This window comes from Diabrotica virgifera, chromosome 5, assembly GCF_917563875.1.
Source record: "Diabrotica virgifera virgifera chromosome 5, PGI_DIABVI_V3a".
NCBI classification, from domain to species: Eukaryota; Metazoa; Arthropoda; class Insecta; order Coleoptera; family Chrysomelidae; genus Diabrotica; species Diabrotica virgifera.
Window position 1 is genome coordinate 76,027,917 of NC_065447.1, and position 22,198 is coordinate 76,050,114.

General features: G+C 33.4%; 2 protein-coding genes across 7 annotated transcripts in view; one reads left to right on the forward strand and one right to left on the reverse strand.

Annotated features, from left to right (window-relative positions):
* LOC114326692 (protein spartin) overlaps positions 1-22,198 on the forward strand; it is a 178,418-nt gene that overhangs the window by 115,174 nt on the left and 41,046 nt on the right. Inside the window, exon 9 of one of the 6 annotated variants that reach the window (XR_007697896.1) lies at positions 3,046-3,371. The exons of the other annotated variants lie outside the window; for them this stretch is intronic. The gene's annotated coding sequence lies outside the window, so the exon portion shown is untranslated. Of the gene's footprint in view, positions 1-3,045; positions 3,372-22,198 lie in introns of those variants that run through there. 6 annotated transcript variants of the gene reach the window in all.
* The window catches only part of LOC114326691 (modular serine protease), a 176,779-nt gene continuing 166,329 nt past the window's right edge, over positions 11,749-22,198 (reverse strand). Inside the window, exon 12 of the mRNA XM_028275106.2 lies at positions 11,749-11,990. Within this exon, the coding sequence (XP_028130907.2) occupies positions 11,794-11,990 (197 nt within the window). The 3' untranslated portion in view covers positions 11,749-11,793. The remainder of the gene's footprint in view (positions 11,991-22,198) is intronic.

Below are 22,198 nucleotides of genomic sequence, written 5' to 3' on the forward strand. Positions count from 1 at the left end.
CATTCATCCTCCTCTACTGCTTCTTCATAAGTTACTGGTGTTGATGTAACTAAGCAATATGCATAATAAAGTTCATAGTCTTTGAACTTCGAAGGTTGTTTTATTTCTCTATTGGAGGAAGTAATTTTGGTATTTTGTAAATTTACTGGTTCTTCATCTTGTGAATTAATTTCAGTAGTGTTTCTTAATGTTTGGACTGTACTTTCTTCATAATTTGTTTCAAATGTTTCCAATTCATTTTGGCTTGGTAAAATTTCCTCAACATTTTGATTATTCGACGATATTTCTGGAGAATATTTATACTGTGTTTCATCGAAAACAACATCTCTTGAAATTTTGATTTGCTTGGTCAGTGGATTCCAAATTCTATAACCAGCACCACTGTATCCAACCATTACACCTTTACTTGCTCTTGGTTCTAATTTACTTTGCTTTGGTAGGTTGTAGTACCATACTTTTGAACCAAAAATTCTAAGTTTAGACAAGTCAAGTCTGCCTAAGTATATTTCTGCTGGTACTTGTAATTCAATTGCTCGTGATGGAGTTCGATTAAGCTGATAAACAGCTGTTCTAACTGCTTCTCCCCACAAACTCTTTGGAAGATTTGTTTCTACAAACATTGCTCTTACTTTGTCTAAAATAGTACGATTAAGTCGTTCGGCTATACTATTCTGCTGAGGTGTGTACCCTGCAGTAAATTCTTGTACTATACCATGTTGTATACAATAGTTTTTAAAATATTTAGAAGACATCTCTCCACCTTTATCCATTCTTATTCTAGATACTCTCCTGCCTTCTGCAGCTAATTTTTCAATATGATTAATAAGATGTGATTCGCTTTCGCTTTTTCTTGTCATTAAATATACAACACTAAAATGTGAGAAATCATCAATAATTGATAAGTAATACTTTTCACCAGAAAATGTGGGATATTTGGATGGTCCCCAAGTATCAACATGTAAAAGTTCCCCAACTCTAGAGGATTTTTTGTATATAACTTCTTTAAAAGGTTGCCTTGTGGCTTTTCCTTGTTGACACAAGTCACATAGTTTATCTGAATAGGGAAGTCCCAACAATTGTAGTCCCCTTCTATTTACGTGTCCTAAACGTAAATGCCATAAGTCTTTATCGCTATGCTTTGCTACTAAACTAGATTGAAAATTATTTAATTGAAAATTTGCAGCAAATAAGTTACTCTTATGTTTATAGCAAATAAGTTTAAAGTTCTTTTTTCTTATTTCAGCCTTATTTTCTTTAAATACTACTGTGAAACCTAAACTGTTTAGTTTACTGACTGATAATAAATTATATTCTAGTTCATTTAAAATGAGAACATCAATGTTAATAGGAGTTTCATTGTAATAAACTTTTAATTTACCTTTTGTACGAGCCGTCATCACTCTTCCATCTGCTATTTTAATGCCAACAGGCTCAATTTCAATAATATTACTTAAAAATTGTTTATATTTATTGCTGCACATATTCTGTGATGCTCCAGAATCTATTATAAACGAAATTTGGCTGTCATCATTCTTGAGATTTTCAGCTGGTAGGGCTGTGATAAAACTTACTTCGTCTTCGGCTACATGGATATTCTGTTTACCTTGTGTATCATTATTGGCTCTTCTGCCACGGGAATAGTTATTTCCTCGAAAAAATCTCCCTCGATTATTGTTACCTCTATAATTATTATTGTTTTTTCTGAAACAATTGGACACTAGATGGCCTTCAAGTCCACAAAATGAACATCGGGGTTTTTTATTGTATTGCTTCGTATAAAAAGAGGATTCTTCACTTTCTTGTACATTATTTTTCAGCTTCAATTCTGCATCTAATAATTTTGCTTTAACGAAATCAACAGATAGTTTATCATTTGAAGTTTCTAGGACAGTAATAACGGTGTCAAACGTATCTGTCATTGTCAACAAAAGGTGACATACCTTGTCATCTTCTTCGATTGTAGTTCCAGTCGATTCAAGCTCTCGGATTAAAGAATCGAATTCAACGAAAAATTTTTGTAAATCGATACCTTGTTTATATTTCAACGTTAACAACTTTTTCCGCACATATAAACGAGAAAGAATACTTTTTCTTTCAAACACTTTTTCTAAACTTTTTATCATTTCGAATGCTGAGTCACAGTCACGAATATATTCTAAATGTTCATCTGTAATGCATGTGACAATGATCGATCTTGCTGTTGCATCATGCTTTTTATGTTGATTTTGCTCGTCTCTTGATAATTGTGTGAATTGCGTTGCAGTTACTTCAGTGGTAATAAAATCTTTAACACCTTTGGCATCTAGAAGATTGCCTAATCTAAATTTCCATGACGAAAAGTTCGTAGATGTTAATTGCGGATACAAACTCACGGTTGAATTCGCGCCATTTAAACCTTGGACTGCCATTTTTTTTTGCGGTCACTCACAACACTGCCGGTCGGTATAAACAGCAACACTAAAAAACTTTACTTCTTATTGAATGTACTCTTGGCATGTAAAACTGGAGTCCATAACCTTTTGGAGAAGGAAGCTTGCCGAGTACTTATTAATTAGGTATATTTACTGGGAGACATAATTCATATGCAACGCTTCGTGACGACCATTTTATTAGACTACTTCAACTGTCAATATTGCCAACCTGATTTACATATACTTGGGGATCAGGATAGCTAACATTTCAATAACTGACGCCACGAAGTAAGCCGAAGGTCGTCCACCTAGAGAGACTGTGTCCTTCAGGGTTACCATGTCTAGGGATTTTCCCCGAATCTAGGGATTTTTTGAAGCTTTTGGAGCTCTGGAGGGATTTTTTTTGAAATCTAGGGATTTATTAAACTGTGCTGGCGCCATTTTTTGTTGTTATTAAATATCTTTTTGTTCAAATATTATTATTATTGTCATTATTTATTGTTCCCTGACATAAATATTCCTAAGTAAACATTAAAACATTACCTAATCAATGATTAAAGTGGATTAAACATAGTGTTTAATAGGTTATAAATTAAATTGACAGCTGTCGTCTGTCAACTTCTTCTTTTTTTAGGTCAAATTGATACGATTTAGGGATTTCTAGGGGAAATTGAAGCTCCCGTCTAGGGATATTCTGAAATTTCATCTGGCAACCCTGGTGTCCTTATGAAGGGCAGAATCCACCGACATGGTCCATTTAGGTACTGTTCGGGGCGAACAGCCTGAAAGAAGGGGGCGGTGTTATAAATCACCTAGCATAGGTGTAAGTAGATGGAGTAAGTCAGACTAATAAGGAATCTGACAGATATATTTGTCAATTTAGAAGTTTTGTCATAATAATTGTTTTTGTCACGTTTGAATTTTGGAGGACTTATTTTTGTACTTTAGTTTATTAGGAATTTTAATAAACTTGTTAAAACAGAGTAACAATTCTCTTAATCCCTGAACCCATCTAGAATTGTTGCAACAATATTATTTTCAAACCTTAGTTGCGCTGATACATATATAAATTGGATGATTTAGCAACTAACAACATACTGTCGGTGTGCGCATGCGCCAGGTAATGTGAAAATTCACCCTCGTGTCTAAAGAAGTATAACTTCAAAAATTTGTTCGAAATGAAAAATTTTTTTTGTTTAAAATTTAAATGATGTAAATTAAATTTTATTTAAAATAAAAGTTGTTTAAAAAAATTGTTTAAACAATTTTTCGACCACGGCACCTCCTGGTACCCTGAGGATTTGTTATAAGGACCTCTTTTTGAGTAAGTTTGTGCAAAAAAATCGAATCGGACTAATTTCGCTAACGGGAGCGACGGTAAAGCCCCGTCTATACCGAAGTAAATGCGAGAGCTTAAATTTGTCGATTTGTGTTCTCCTTGTGACAATTTGACATTAGATGCAGAACTAAACGTTTATTATGGATATTATAGTTATCATAATCATAGTATTATAAGTATGGTTATAGTCAAGATGACAGAAGTCACAATCGATCAGCATCGTCTTCTAATGAACGGTAAGACGACATCAAGAAAGAACAAGGTGAGAGCTCAACGGAATATCGACGAAGAAAGAGATGTTCTAGGTACCTCTTTTTGTCTAGAGGAGATGAGAGGCGAGATCCACCAAATGAAAGATAATAATGCGGCTGGCCTGGACGACATACGAACAGAACAAATAAAGAACTTTGGACTAATAACCGTTGAGTGGCTCGTAAAAATGCTGAATTGCTACATCCGTACATTACAAATCCCCAAAATCTGGAGGAAAGCTAGAGTGGTAGCCCTCTTAAAACCAGGGAAGGATCCGGCGGATACAAAGAGTTTTAGACCTGTCTCTTTTGTGTCACCTTTTCAAGGCATTTGAAACAATGAACTGAACCGGCGATTGCTGAATATGTGGAGACTAAAATTACTCCAGAAGAAGCAGGATTCAGACCCGGAAAGTGCTGCTGCAGTCAAATTTTTAATCTCACCCAACATATTAAAGATGGTTTTGAACGGAAAGAAATAACAGGAGTAGCGTTCATAGACCTAACTGCCGCCTATGACACAGTTAACCAACAACGGCTACTCGCAAAACTCTACGAAACTACAAAGGATTTCCGACTAACAAGGTTAGTGAAATGTCTCCTCCAGAATAGACGCTTCTACTTAACGCTCCAGTCCAAGAACAGTCGGTGGAGGGACCAAAAAAATGGGCTACCACAGGGAAGTGTCCTCCCGCCGATTCTATACTACATATACACCAACGACCAACCCATACAACAACAAATAAGGCAATTTATTTACGCTGATGATACAGCTGTGGCAGCTCAGGGAAGAACCTTCAATGAAGTCGAAGTGAAACTGACAGATGCCCTGGGAGACTTAGCTATACTACGATGAAAACCATCTGAAACCCAATCCCACAAAAACCCAGGTATGTGTTTTCCACTTTAGAAACAAGCATGCCTGAAGGCCGCTGGAGGTGGATTGGCGTGGTCAGATGCTGGAACACAATTAGACGCCAAAATATCTTGGCGTCCGTCTGGATAGAACTCTGTCTTACCGATACCACTGTCAGGATGTCAAGAAGAAAGTAAGTGCCAGAAATAATATAATCCGCAAGCTAACTAATACAAAATGGGGAGCACAACCACACACTCTCGCCGCACTTCTGCCTTAGCATTATGTTTTTCGGCCGCGGAGTTTGGAGCACCAGTATGGGCAAATTCTGCTCACGCAAAGAACGCCGACGTGGCTCTAAATGAAACGGTTCGTATAATATCGGGTTGCCTGAAACCGACACCTATCGAAGAGGTATACCCCATAGCTGGGTTTGCTCCACCACCTATCAGGAGAAAGGTCACGTCAGAGGTAGAACGAAAAAAGCAGGAAACGGACCGAAGACACCCCTTATATGACCACCAAACTCATCCAAGGAGACTAAGCTCTCGAAAAACCTTCCTGAAAACATCAAGATCATCCCCAAAGCGCCAGAGACGCGCCGAATACACCTTTTCCTCACATTTTCCTCCCTCAGAGGAAATGGCTGCTGGACACAATTTACCGTATCCTACTTGGAAAGCGCTAAACAGACTAAGAACCGGCGTTTCACGTTAGGTAGTAACGTTAGGTAGTAACCTGAAAAAATGGGGATACCAGGAGGACGATACCTTCGCCTGTGGCGCGGTTCAGACCAGCCGGCATCTACTATCATACACAGAAATGAGAGAGACCTGCACAGAAGAAGACTTAATTATAGCAAATGACAGGGCCATCTATGTGGCCAACATAGAAATACAGAATTTAAAGTTGTTGGTGTTCCTGATTCCGGACACGGAAAGTAAGAAAGTATGGCTATTATCTTAAATGTGACAGTTGTCAAAACTAGGAAACTGGTTGCAATAAAACATAAAAAATCTACTTAAAAAAATTCCCACTGTAATTTTCTACTTAGAAAGATGGTAGTAATAATCTGATTGGACAGAATTAAATACGTGATGAAAAATCTTACTACACAATTGGAAGTTAAAATCATTAAAATTAATCGCTGTAATTTTTATTTCTGTAGCTTTCTATTGGTCAGAATCTCCTATGAATGAAATAATTACAAAAATTTTAGCTCTTGGTATAGCATTCACTGGTTATTTTGTATGCATTTTGAATAAAGCATAAATTTCTAAATATTTTTAAACTCATTATTTTTTCCAATTACACAATACAAATTTTGTTTTAAAAGTTATTTTTGATATAAGTGTTAAAAGTACACGTTTAAGGCACGCATGTGAAAGTTTGCAGAATGAGAGAAGCGAGTTCTGGAATTCACATGAGTGCCTTAAAAATGTACTTTTTAACACGCATACATATCATCCAATATTTTTTCTACAAACGTAATTACAGGGCAATATCTACAAAATCTTTTACTTGAACTTGACTGACATTCCATTTTTATATTTTCTTGACATTACATCAAAATTGCCTATACGGTCAATACGAACTGCAGTGCCTTAAAAATTTTAAAGCACTATTTTTTCATAGTGCCTTAAAGTAGCATTTTTAACGCTCGTATGGAGTGCTAAAAATTGCATTTTTAACACGGTTGTAGAAAAAAGCATATAAATATCAGTTCCCTTGCGTAGAACTGAATTTTTAAATTATTTTATTGTACAATCTCTTTTAAATGTATGCGTATTTTCCCATCTTTATTTTTAGATATTTTTATATTGTGGTCGATTATAATAAAGATTATTTTATATATTAATTGTTTATTATGGATATTTAAATTATTAAAAATATTATAATCTCAACATCGGACAACAAACCCATAATTCTTTTATTATCAAAATTATATTTATATTGTACGTAGAGATAAAAAAATTGATGTGTCGTTGAAAAGTTTAAACACAAACATGTGATTATTTTATGTATTACTTGATTTATTTATTAAAAATGTTATAACCTAAACATGGGACAAAAAACCCATGATTCTTTTAATAACACAATTATGTTAAAATTTTACGTAGATATATAAAAATTGACTAGTGTTGTTGAAAAGTTTAAACACAAACTAATTCTTCTCTCCAAGACAGTGAAAATCTTTGTGAAGGATTTGTCGTAAGATGTTGATTTTTGACGTCTTTCTGTTGTGGTAATTTCTGAGTCTTTCTAGATTATGAATCTTAAAATCGAGTTGTAAATGGGATTTTACTATTCCTGGTGTACTTTTGGAAATGCCCATTTTATAATCACTCATCCAAGGGTTGATTTATGTTAAGGACGTCATAACTGAAAACTTTTCAGGTAAGTCAAAAATCAACCCTTATTGAAAAAGTGATTATTCTATATTGTGATTCCGTATTATTTTAGTAAATGAGAGGTAGGTACTTTAATGCAAATTAATTTTCTATTGATCTTTTGATATCCCTATTCTCATTATCTTTATTCTGATTTAAACTGTGTTAAAGTAATAATTATAAAAAAAAATATCAAAGCAAAAATTATTTTTCTAATTTACATATCAGTACAAGAATTAATGAATAAATAATATTCAAGGGGAAAACCAATACTCCACAGCAAATAACTCTCATGAATAAATAAATGTTTTTTTCATAAAATCTTTTTTCATAATAAAAAGTCGCCCACAACGCACGTATGTAAATGTTATGATTGTGTTTTGTTCTTTGCGTGGAAATTTCTGTTTTGACAAATAAGTTTATGAAAAAAAATTTACTTTTTAAAATCTAAAATATATTTTTTAAATAACTATCTTCAAGTGTCCAATAATTGTTCCACCGATGATGGTCGTCTGGAGGATTGATGTACTCCTTCGACATTCTTAATTTTTGTACTGATGTCAATACGAATATCTTGTCTGTGATGGTCTCCGAGGCACCTAATGGGGAGGACTATCTGATTTTCTAACGAATTTCCATAAAACTACTGTAGATGCGTCTTTTCATGGGCACCAGGTGTCTCAAACATGACTGACAACATAATATTCGTATTCAGCGATCCCAAAAACCTCCGAGTAACGAGTTTGCACTGGTTATGTGTGTCGAGTTTCTACAAAACTCCAGGAGGTGAGGCTTGACCTAGCCCCAAGGTGCGCCAGAGACCATCCCCGTCATGATATTCGTGATCAGCGACCACAAAAAACCCCCAATTAACGACTTTGCATACTGATTTTATATTTAATTTTCACAAAATTTAAAGAGAATAGACCCATCTGGTCACTAGGTGCATCCGGGACCACCGCTAACATGATATTAGTGCTCAGCGACCTAGTTCTGATATTAGTTCGCCGCTCCGCGCTTCTGCAACTGCTTCACATAGTCGATACGTTGGCGCTCCTGGACCATGCAACATTGCACGCTCCGCCTCGGCGCTCCAATCGGTGGCGGTTTATATGTAGAGGAGCGCATGCCGTATCGATTAGAGCAGTTGCAGGGAGCGCGGAGCAGCAAAACTAATGGATACGCATCTTAAAGTTAATACATATTCACAAAAAAGGAACAAAACGGTATTTTTTCAAATATTCATAATCATGAGAGAAATAACTTCATATAGTAAATTTTTCTTTTCTTGGCCTAATAATTTAGCCAGTTAGTATGATACAATTGATCCAAAAGATGGCATAACCCAGACATACAAAGTGAAAGTTATCCTCCAACATCAAATTGTTTTATATGGTCCACATAATGTTAAAAAGTCACACCATTTTGAGCGGTGAGTTTGGGAGGGAGAGGGGGGAGAAATCGGTAAATTCGTAGTTTTTTACGTTTTTCGTCAATATTTCTAAAACTATGCGGTTTAGCATGAACAACCTTCTATACAAAAATGTTCTATATTAAATTTGAAATAAAAAAGGCCCTATGGATAATCCTTCTCAAATGAACGGTTCCAAAGTTACGGAGGTAATATAGTATATTTGATCCAAAAAAGGCCTAACCCAGTCATCCAAAGTAAAAGTTTTTCTCCAACACTAAATTGTTCTATATTGTCCACATATTGTTCAGTAAAAAGTTACACCATTTTGAGCGTCCGGTTTGGGGGGAGGGGGAGATGGGGAAGAAGTCGGTAAATTAGTGGTTTTTTTTATATTTTTCTTAGCGTAAACAATGTTCTTTACAAAAATGTTCTACATAAAATTTAAAACAAAAAAGGTCCCATACATAATTGTTATAAAATCAACGGTTCCAGAGTTACGGAGAGTGAAAAGTCGAGGTTTTCGATACTTTTTATATTTTTTGGGCAATTGATGATGATTTTGGGTGGTGAGGGGTGAGGTTGACGTTTCTTCAAGGGCTTATCACTAATATACCATCGGACGCTGAAATAGCAAGTTTTATTTACAAAACAAAATTCTGTTAAAGAAAATTTCTTTCATCAGTAAATAATATTTTGTAAATTGCCCAAAAAATATAAAAAGTATCGAAAACCTCCACTTTTCACCCTCCGTAACTCTGGAACCGTTGATTTTATAACAATTATGTATCGAACCTTTTTTGTTTTAAATTTTATGTAGAACATTTTTGTAAAGAACATTGTTTACGCTAAAGCATAGTTTTAGAAATATTGACGAAAAAGGTAAAAAACTACTAATTTATTGACTTCTCCCCCATCTCCATCCCAAACCGGACGCTCAAAATGGTGTATCTTTTTACTAAACAATATGTGGACCATATAGAATAATTTGGTGTTGGAGGAAAACTTTTACTTTGGATGTTTGGGTTAGGCCTTTTTTTTGGACCAATTATACTATACTACCTCCCTAACTTTGGAACCGTTAATTTTAGAAGGATTATGCATAGGACCTTTTTTTATTTAAAATTCAATGTAGAACATTTTTGTAAAGAAGGTTGTTCATGCTAAATCGCATAGTTTTAGAAATATAATAGAACCCCGATTATCCGTGCTCTTCGGGACCGGAGGTGGCACGGATAATTGAAAAGCACGGATAATCCGAACATGTAGGTATTTCTTATGTATAATAATAATACATATGTATGTGTATACGTACCTACGATAAAACGATAACAAAAAAAAAATAAATATTTCATTATGAGTCTCTCTTTCGGCATATAGAGTTTCCGTTGAGTGATTTACGATGACGCTATCTTGATAAAATCCCAAAAATGTAATTTGAGTAATAGAAAATCATAGCACGGATAATCCGCACCCGGATAATCGGGGTTCTACTGTATTGGCGAAAAACGTAAAAAACTGCGAATTTACCGATTTCTCCCCCTCTCCCCCCAAAGCCGACGCTCAAAATGGTGTGACTTTTTTCTGAACATTATGTGGATTATATAGAACAATTTGGTGTTGGAGGGTAACTTTCACTTTGGATGTCTGGGTTTGGGTCTAGTTATACCATCTATATGAGGAACCCAATAAAAGTAGCGGGTGTATTGGGTTGAATGTATGGTTTATGGTGAATGGGTTGGGTGTATGGTTTAAGTTTTATGTCAGCTAATATATTTTTGGGTCATTCTATTTCAAATCACTCAATTTTGGAGCAAAAAATATTTTGGACCTCCGATTTGTCTGAAAATTGGTATATAGCTTCTGCGGGACGTAAAAATAAGATATTTAAGGTCAAAAAATCTTCTTCTTTTTTTCTCAAAATGTTATTTTATGCGATTTTACAGCGATTTAGTGTTTATTTATACAAATTTGCATTTTCTATCGTAAAGTATCAATGGAAAACATAATATTTTAATAGAAGGGACTCAAAAATGTCATTATATGGCATTATAACAAGTTACTTTGATTCAAAACAAGCTTTGGATCAAATTTTATAGTGTAGAAAACGTTAAAATACCGTTTTTTACATTTTTCTCCATTCCCAAAATACATCATAATCAATTTGGCTGAAAATTTGTCCACAGATAGACAAAACATAGGACTTTGACTTTAAGTGGTGAGAAGGATTTGAATTATATTAAGTCTACTGTAAGTACAATTAACTCGAAAATATCGACCTCACGACAAAAATTGTTAGAAAGAAATTGTAATAATTGTAAATACGATTTATTTGGAACAATTTCAGTTCCTACCATTTTTGCCGAAAAGTTAAAAATGGCGGAGATATTGAGCAAAACAGGTTCTCCTTTTAAATCAAGATGGCGGCTAACGTAACGGAGGAATTCATTCGTGATTTTAAATTTAGGCTACTGTTGACTCCCCTAAAGATCAGAAAAATAAAATTTTGGGCAGCTCGGTATTCAAGGTCAAATGCTATCCCGACTGGACTAATATATACTTTTGAGTCTGATATTACTGCATGTAACTTTTTTGGTATTGTAATATAATTCAAATCCTTCTAACCACTTAAAGTCCTATCTTTTGGCTATCTGTGGGCAAATTTTCAGCCAAATCGATGATGATGTATTTTGGGAATGGAGGAAAATGTAAAAATGTATTTTAACGTTTTTTACACTATAAAATTTGATCAAAAACTTGTTTTGATTCAAAATAACTTGTTATAATGCCATATAATGACATTTTTGAGTCCTTTCTATTAAAATATTATGTTTTTCATTGATACTTTACGACAGAAAATGCAAGATTTGTTTAAATAAACACCAAATCACTGTAAAATCGCATAAAATAACATTTTCAGAAAAAAGAAGCAGAAGCTATATACCAATTTTCAGACAAATCGGAGATCCAAACTTTTTTGCCTGAGTGATTTGACATGGAATGTACCTTTTATATTTCAACAATCTCTCTTTAATTTTTTACCTTCTTGGGAGGTCGACTGCTTATAACTTCTCTTATAATACAACAATAGACATTTTTAAAAAAATATATTTTATTTGCTAAATAAAAGCTACATTATTGATATTGGGCAGTTACTTGTTCCACAAGCTCTAAGTGGAAACCTACTTTAGTGAATAGAGCACTTATTTGCACATCACAGCCATCCGTTACTCTATGACCTACGCTAACTAAACCTTGGATATAATATCTTCCGTCTCTTCGATTAGGAAAACAGAGCCCCCCTCCACTATCTCCTTTGCATACTGCTATACCTGCAAATAAGGAACATGTTATAAGTTTTTTAAAGCTATTTTTATTTGTTGTTGTTAGCTAAAAGTGAGGTTGATCAACTGCTTAATATTCCCTATACTGACATACGGATTTCAATCTTGGACCCTAAGACAAGCGGAAAGAACGAAAATAGAAACCACTAAAATGTTCTGTTGGAGAAGAATGTTATGAATTCTGTGGAACGACCACAGGACAAAAAATTCAATTTTAAATAAGCTAAAGAAAGCTAAGCAAACGGTTCTCCAGTAAAGTTTATCTCCAACATTCAAAATACTTTGGACATGTTATGAGAACAAATACAGAAAACATTGAAAGACTTATTATACAAGAAAAGGTAGAAGATCGAAGATGACGAGGTAGATCAGCAACAAAGTGGATCGACCAAATTACAGGAATATGCAAAAGACCATGACCCGTCAAAATGGCCCGGTCAAAACAGCCCCGTCAAAAAAGCTCCGTCAAAATAGCCCGGATACAAAAAAGGCCTCGACAAAATAGCCCTTAAACAAAATAGCCCCGACAAAATAGATCGCACACAAAATAGCCCCGGTCAAGGCAGGGCTAAAACAGCCCCGACTAAAACAGCGAAAACACCCCCAATAAAAAGTTTTACCTTTTAACGGAGTACCGTAAAATGGGGTGTAGTTGACCGTTGGGGAGAATTTGACTGAAAAGTTCGAAAATGATTCCAACATGCTTATTTATTTTGGTTATTAATGTTAGTAAATTTTATGCTAATTCTGTTCATTGTAAATGTATGTTGAACATATTTTAGGTAAAAATTAAGAGTTTTTTTCTTGTATATACCAAAAACGCGCCCTCGAAATTATTAATATCTTTAGTTGAAGTTGAAAAACGGTCAACTACACCCCATTTTACGGTACCATTTATTTTAAATCACTATTCTAATTGGGAAATAAGCCACAATTTAACTTAAAAAATTATTTTATTAACGTTTCGACTTCCACTTCGGACGTCGTTGTCAAAATACAAAATATTAATAAATTAAAGACACATTTTTTGCTTAGTAAAAAATTCTTCTAATACCTAATTTAATTTAATCTGACTCATTCATATCGGCATTTCAGACATATATTATTCATTTTAAAGTAGACGACTTTAAAATGATATTGCCAATATTTATGAGTTGCATTCCTGGGACGACTTTATTGAAAGATAGTTCATTCGATTACATGAAATCAACTTTAACTTAAGAATATCCGTTAAGACAGTTTTACATTATGCCATTTTCAAGCTAGGCAATAGCCATGCAAGACAGATCATGCAACTGCGCATACCCACGCCTATTTCCATACAATTCCTGTGCTAGACGAAAAATTAAAACATGTTGGTTCTATTTTTCATGCTATTTTGATGCAAGTTGTCAAATTTCATGTTGCCAATATAAAAAAATTTACAGTTTAGAATAAAACTTAACCTTATTGTGTAAATTTAAATGTTATTTACATATTTTAAGTAATAATAATTTGAAATTTATACTTGAATATATTTAATGTTAGAGTGAAATTTCTCAGTTAAATATCTTCAGTTAATGTTTTGGTATATTTCTTTTGCTGGCAACAATGAAAGTGGTATCAAACATTGCACAGAAATATACTCCATCTAATTTACTTACCGTTGCACGTCATCCGCGTCATAGCCCTTGACGTCACATGATACCAACACGAAATATTTAGGCGGTAGGTGTGTTCTGTTTTAGAATCGTTTTGCCAAGTACACTGGAATTACAGCCACTAGACATATTTTATTATATACGCGTAGAAATAATATTTGAAGATTTCTATTAATGTTAACTTAAAGAAATACACAATAATATGTTTCGTTTCATTTGAATAAATGTATTATCAAGCTTTTTTATGAAGCACATTTGTTCGGAACACTCTGTAACTATAATCGAACGAAGGTGACATTTTGGCATAAATTGGTAACATTTATTTGACAGTTGCGGTATTGACACTTTAGATTTGTTTTTATTCTTTACTCTGTATTTATTTTATTATATTTATTGTTTTTATTATTTACTTTAAGGTAAGATTATAACTTAATTCTAGTTTTCTATTTCTAATGTTTTTATTTATTTACATTGAATATTAATTTGTTTTGTTGTATAATCCAAATCCAAGTTTGCAATCTAATGTGATCTATTTGATTTAAAATGGATTCAGGAATTTTTTATACTTTGGCAACAATGTGAACTTAGATCTCTGATTCTCTGATAAAAATAATGACGTGCAACGGTAACGGTAAGTAAATTACACGGTTCTTAGACATTACTAAGGTTGCCCAGATCGACTAACCAATGAACATTAAGGGTGCGATACGTCACGAGTGTACTGTCATTTGAATCGTAATATGATTTTTTTCGAATCCTGAGAAAACTAATAAGTATTTTAGAAAAATTTAAACACATAATGAAAGATTACATTATTACCGAGGGCAGAAAGTCCCTTAGAATAAACAAGCAGTTTCTTTTGAATGAAATATTTGGAATTAAATATCACACTTCTCTTTTATTTTCAGCCCTGTAACTTATTAAAATAAACATTATAGAAGTTTTCAGGGACTTTCGGCCCTCGGTAATAATGTAGTTTTTCATTCTGAGTTTAAATTTTTCAAAAATATTTATTAGTTTTCTACGGATTCGAAAAAAAAATGAATACAATTAAAACCAATGAACTCTCAATACGGATGGAATGGCACTGTCTCATAGACTAAGAGCCGCTATAGGTGAAATTTCTTAATCATTTTAGGCACAATGGGACCCTATAACTTAAATAGTAGAACCTAAAAGAAAACGTTTGAACACTGTGCCGTCACTTTTCAGTGGCACATGCGTCGACAGTGGCGCATCAAACTTTCCACTTATGGACGGGATAAATAAATTAAAAGTTAACAGAACTTACTAACAGAATTAATTTTTTTAAGTTCTATGTGATTAATACATAGGATTCATCGTGATTTTAAACCAACCACCCCCTTCCCCCTGCCCCCACCATCAAAAACTTCATTTTTCGTTTTTATTTTTTTTTGGTGGGATGCAATCAATTCTAAAATTTCAAAAAATTCACACGCATAGTTGAGGCTTTTATAAAACATGCCTATTTTTTATAGACCCATAGGTAGAGTGTACATAACCTCAACAAATTAAAAGAAATTTTTTTTTTCAAAAAAGCGTATAACTTTTTTTGAGGAATAGTTGCCGGTCTAATTTTTTCTTAATCTTGTGTGTTTTATCAAACACTATATTTTAAATTTTTTTCAGATTTTTCCGTAAGTCTCCCCACTTTCAAAAATCCGAAAAACTGTTTTTTGGGGGGTTTTGGGGGATTTTCCCTATTTTATAGACTTCATAATATATCAAATCAATTTTGTTTTTATAGGTTATATATAACTTGAAGTAACTGAGTTCTTTAGAATATTTAAAAATCAGAAAAACACGTTCAAACCCCCCAAAACCCCCTTAAAAAACAGTTTTTTGGATTTTTGAAGGTGACCAACGTTACAGAAAAATCTGAAAAAAATTAGAAATATAGTGTTTGATAAAATACACAAGACTAAGAAAAAATTAGATCTGCAGCTATCCCCAAAAAAAAGTTATATACTTTAAAAAAAAAAAAAAAAATTTAAATTTTTTTGAGGTTATGTACACTCAACCTACAGGTCTATAAAAAATAGACGTGTTTTATAAAACCCTTAACTATGCGTGTAAATTTTTTGAAATTTTAAAATTGATTGCATCCCACCAAAAAAAAATAAAATCGAAAAATAAAGTTTTTGATGGTGGGGGCAGGGAGAAGGGGGTGGTGGGTTAAAATTACGATGAATCTTATGTCTTAATCACATAAAATTTAAAAAAAATGAAAAAAATTAAATTCTGGTAATTAGGGAGGGTATTTTTTAATTTATGTATCCCGTCCATAAGTGGAAAGTTTGATGCGCCACTGTAGACGCATGTGCCACTGAAAAGTGACGGCACAGTGTTCAAACGTTTTCTTTTAGGTTCTACTATTTAAGTTATAGGGTCCCGTCGTGCCTAAAATGATTAAGAATTTTCACCTATAGCGGCTCTTAGTCTATCACTCAAATAGTGAAACGAGATTGCCACCAACATAAAAGAGAGAGGTCCTAGAGAGAGACAGAGAAAGTGTTAAAAAAATGGGACAGGCTGTGTAATTTCAGTTGCCTATATCAACTTAAATCGGGAAAATGGACCTCACATTTTTTTAACTTGGTATCAGGGCTGATAGGCAGTATTTAAAAATTAAGTTAAGTTAATAAAATTAAAAAAATATGAGGTCTATTTCCCCGATTTAAGTTGATATAGGCACAGAATTATTAACTATATAAAATAAACTAAAATAGAATTCTATTTTGCTGACGTCACAAAATAGAATTTCATAATGGGGAAATCGACGGTTGCTAGGCAACATGACGTCACTAAAATAGAATTCTATTTGGCGTGCTTTGGGCCCTGGGGTGAGAGCACGCCAAATAGAATTCTATTTTAGTGACGTCACGTTGACTAGCAACCGTCGATTCTCCCATTGTGAAATTCGATTTTGTGACGTCAGCAAAATATAATTCTATTTGGCGTGCTCTCGCCCCAGATGTAAAAAGGACAGGCTAGGCAAGAGATATGCCATGCAAAACGGACTTGCATAGCCTTGATGTAAAGCTGGTTTTACAAAAAAATCATGGCATGTGATCTGTCTTTAAAAAGACAACCACATGCAACGGCGACAGTAAAATTTTCGTGTTAATGATTCCATAGTAAATCACGAGAAAAAACCAGGAAAAAGAAATTCCTTGTTTTTCAGCTCCTGAAAGGAGCTTTTTTGTCGGGGCTATTTTATGGGCGAGCTATTATTCCGCGGCTATTTTGTCTGCAGGCTATTTTGTCGGAGCTGTTTTGTGTGAGGAATATTATGTCGGGGCTATTTTGTCGGAGCTTTTTCGACGGGGCTATTTCGACGGGGTATCGCAAAAGATCTGTGCATCCGTGATCTATGTTTAACGAAACAAGGAATAAACTTATAGTCCAGAAAGCCACTGCGCATCCGCTAGGAAAAATATTCTAATTCGGATTTTTTGCACAATCTTACTCAAAAAGGACTCCTTTTAACAAATTTGCATGTTGCCAGGACCAAAAGGTGGTCAAAAATTTTTTAAACGTTTTTTTTTTGTTTTTTTCCTAAAATTATTATTTTTGCATGGAAAAAAGTTTTTTTAGGTTTTTTGGATCATTATAAATAGAACAGGTTCTTAGTGACTTTTCTCTAAAAATGATAGTTTTTGACATATAAGCGATTAAAAATTGAAAAATTGCGAAATCGGCCATTTTTAACCCTCAAAAACTATGTGAAAAACTGAAAATTTGAATGTTGCCAAGGTCAGTAGATATTCTTTAAACATCGATTGATGAAATCCCGAAGAGTTTTTTGCAATACAATATTCAAAACTCCTTTGCTTTTTAATTGCTAATCAAGCTTGCGCGACACTATTTTCCACCGACAGTATGGTGCAAATGAAAGGAATAAATTCGTTATTTCGTAAACTGGCGACTTTAAGGAAAAATCCCGAAACAGGTCGATTTTTATTTTTAAGTTATGATATTGTGGCATATATGGTGTACTAGTGACGTCATCCGTCTGGGCGTGATGACGTAATCGATGATTTTTTTAAATGAGAATAGGGGTCGTGTGGTAGCTCATTTGAAAGGTTCTTCAATTCTCTAGTCAGTAATGTAAACATTTACATAATTATTCATACAGGGTGTGCTTCTACTTCTTTTTTTGTCAAATAATTTAATTTAATAAAAGTTTTTTGGACACCCTGTATAAATATTTATGTAAATGTTTATATTACTGAATAGAGAATTGAAGAAACTTTCAAATGAACTAGCACACGACCCCTATTCTCATTTAAAAAAATTATCGATTACGTCATCACGTCCAGATGGATGACGTCACTAGTATACCATAAATGCCACAATATCACAACTTAAAAATAAAAATCTACCAGTTTCGGGATTTTTTCTTAAAGTCGCCAGTTTACGAAATAACGAATTTATTCCTTTCATTTGCACCATACTGTCGGTTAGTGTTGCCAGGTCCGATTTGTTTTTAATCGGTACATAAGCAAAAACAAATCGGGATTTAGGATTGTAGATCGGGACAAATAAACAACAATAGTCCAGTAAATGACCGTTTTGGAGTGTAATTTTCAGAGTCAACTCCGAATTGCATGAAAATCTGGTTTCAGGTTCTACTTACTGTCTACTTCAAAGTTGAACTTGTATTGTTGGTTGCTTTTGCTTGGGTGGTGACAGTTACAGTTACCCCTTCTCGGGGATAAAAAACGCGCGTTTAAAGTAAATCCCAAAATGGATCAACTGACTAACTCTAAAAAACTTTTGTTCTATATAATTTTTAAACTAAGTCAATACTTTTCGAGTAATTTTATTGAAAAAAATTTTCTTAGCAAAAATGTAGCTTTTAAAAAAGCAAAAGAAAGTCTATAAAACCAGTAAAAGCAAAGTTGTATCTCATCAAAAATAAGTTCTTATTCGTCAAATTCCAAATAGAATTTTTCAACTTGAAATAACCAAAAAATTAAGCAATTTTCGAGCAAAATTTTTTTAAGACTTTTTAAAGTGTTTAAAAAAATCTTTAATTTTGTTTTATATAAAAGTCTTTAGCAATAAAACTAAGCGAGTTACCCTCAAAATAAAGTTGGCTCCTCTTTTGGGTAAAAAAATATCGTGAAAATCTCCCCCTATTTAGCACCGTAAATAAAATTAATCGTTACCGCTTTACCATTTATTTTATATGCGTATTGTTTATACGATCTGTAAGGTTTACCGGTTGGGAGTGCTTAGTTTTGAAAAAAATTGTAGTAAAAAAAATTCCTAAAATATTGGAAAATGCCCTTTTTTCAAAATAACTTAAAAAGTATTAGGGATACTAAAAATCTCAAGGAGTAAAAAGTAGGTAGGTTTTGCTTTTAAAAATATGATAGATTCATTTTATTTTTCTGTTGACAAAAAATGGTTCAAATATGGCTGTTTATATTTTGCATACACTCGTGACTAGTGACTCGTTCCGGCCCTTTCAATCATGTAAAAAATACATAATTAAATTAAATTGTTTGTAAAGCTTTAACGATTAATTTCATTTGGGGTGCTGAGTAGGGGAAGATTTTCACGATTTTTTACCAAAAAAATAGGAGTCAACTTAATTTTTGAGCATAACCCTCTTAGTTTTGATGCTAGAAACTTTTTTAAACATAAAATTATAGCTTTATTAAAAAAGTTTTAATTGGTTTTTCCCGAAAAGTGCTTCATTTCTTGGTTATTTCACGTTGAAATATTTGATTTGGAATTTGACGAATAAGAACGTATTTTCCATGAGTTACAACTTTGCATTTGCTGGGTTCGAAAAGTATTAACTAAGTTAAAATTCTATAGAACTAAAATTGCTCAGAATTAGTCAATTTATCGGTCTCCGAACTTATTTTAAACGCGCGGTTTTTCAGCCCCAAATAGTGGTGACTGTCACCTTCCGAGTAAAAGCAACGAATGGCACAAGCCGTCCAAATTTTTATGTAATTCGTAGTTGATCCTGAAAATTACACCGTATCGCCGTATTTCCAGTTCATTTACTGGACTACAAGGTGTTTCTATAATCTGTATTTAATCCTACATAATAATAACAATAATCAGAAGAAATTACAAAAAAAATCGTAGATTAAGTAAATTATTTATTTTTTATTAAAATTATATTTTTCATTCGATTTTGCCGCTTTTAGGAGTGCCTTGTTTTTATAACTTAGTTCTAAAATTCACTGCCAGTCCTCCTGAAATTGGTTTTCGTGGGTCAAAATCGGGACATTTAGTGTCCCGATCAGGTACAAATCGGTACGCGTTCCCAGACCCCTGCAAATCGGGACGTCCCGCGCAAATCGGGACACCTGGTAACGCTACTGTCGGTGGAAAATAGTGTCGCGCACACTTGATTAGCAATTAAAAAACAAAGGAGTTTTGAATATTGTATTGCAAAAAACTCTTCGGGATTTCATCAATCGATGTTTAAAGAATATCTACCTACCTTGGCAACATTCAAATTTTCAGTTTTTCACATAGTTTTTGAGGGTTAAAAATGGCCGATTTCGCAATTTTTCAATTTTTAATCGCTTATATGTCAATAACTATCACTTTTAGAGAAAAGTCACTAAAGATCTTTTCTGTTTGGAATGATCCAAAAAACCTAAAAAAACTTTTTTCCATGTAAAAAAAATAATTTTAGGATAAAAACAAAAAAAAAACGTTTAAAAAATTTTTGACCACCTTTTGGTCCTGGCAACATGCAAATTTGTTAAAAGGAGTTTTTTTTGAGTAAGATTGTGCAAAAAATCCGAATTAGAATATTTTTCCTAGCGGATGCGCAGTGGCTTTCTGGACTATTAATAAAAAATGAATATGAAAAAGCCCTTAAGAGTTGTAAGGATAAGCAGAAATATAAGACTCTTTTATAATAATGTTAGAACAGGAATGAAAGGTTTCCAATAAATACGAAATTATTAAGGGTAAGGAAGGCCATATTCAGTGGAAGAGAAGATAATACTGCAATAATTTCTGCAGCTGAGGTTCTGCATTGTTCCAAATACAGAAGGATTTCACCAGGAGATGTCGGCTATACAATTTTTGAGTAGGTAGTGAATGGAATACTAAAACGAGTTACGAATACAAAAGTGTTAAGAAGGCTACAAAATGATTGCGAGGTGATAACGAACATTGTTCAAAACAAGAAAGCTGGAATATTTGGACCACATTACCAGAGGTGCGAAATATGAGTTATAATATGGTTCATAATTCAGGGCAAAATTAAGGATAAAATATCCATAGGTAGAAGAAGAATTTCCTGGCTGAGAAACTTAAGAGAGTGGTATAGTTGCAGCTCAGTAGATCTGAGCTTTTCAGAGCAGCCACCAATATTGTTACGGATAGTTGTGGTGATAGCCAACCTCCGATAGGAGAAGGAACTACAAAAAGAAGAAAAAGGTATATCAACAATAGCGAATGAGAAAATGTGAGACATACGTAACACAAATATGAACACTCCCATACACAGAATCCCATAAAGCACATAGAAACGATGCAGAAATACACAGAATAATCAGAATTTGATGTACCATAGGGCATAAAACATCCATCCTTATAAGCAAAGCATACTGTTGCCTACAACATTATGACCAAGTATGTCAACCTCAATTTTGATGAGACATAACCTTCTCAACACCTTGGCGGTGGTTATACACTCTTTCAAAACAATTTCTTAATAATTTATTTTGAAAACAATTTCCGGAGTGGAAATCGAAACGTTACGTTAAATTTTTGAAGTTATACTTCTTTAGGCACGAGGATGAATTTTTATTTTCCCGGGCGCATGCGCACACCGACAGTATGGTATTAGTCGCTCAAACGTTATACGGGATCTGATTGGGTGTTAAATCATCTGTCAATAATTGTTCAATATGGAGATTATGGATAAACAAATGTTGTGTATATTAGTTTTTATTGTTGTGATGGCAGAGAAGAAGCAAGTTTATAATTGTAGTGACTTTTTAAATAGTTTTTAAAAGCGACAGGTACGTAATAATTGTAAACGTTTCAGTATCCTAATAAAAAGTACAAAGGTATAGTCGGTTCGCTAAACTCAGACACAATTGGCTTGTGATTTTAGTAGGTAATTTTTTTGTTTTTGGCCAATTTTGCCAAAATTGGCAAAATTACTAATTATTTAGTAATTATTAACTATTTAGTAATAATTTTTATTGCCAATTTTACCAAATTGGCATAATTACTTACTAAAATCACTAGCCAATTGTGTCTGAGTTTAGCGAACCGACTATACCTACCTATTTGTAAAATTTAAAATGAACCTACCAAAATAGTATGTAATGCTTTGATTTACATAATTTGATTACCATCAACATTTCTACCAATGTTCACCTAATATATTGTTATTCCACAAACTATTCCTTTAATTCCACAAAAATCAAACTAATTTGATTAAATTCATATAAGTAATAAACAACTGTCAAAAGTTTATGCTGCAAACGTTCAGTTGGTCTATATTCGTGCTTACAAAGTACACACATTCTTTTTTTT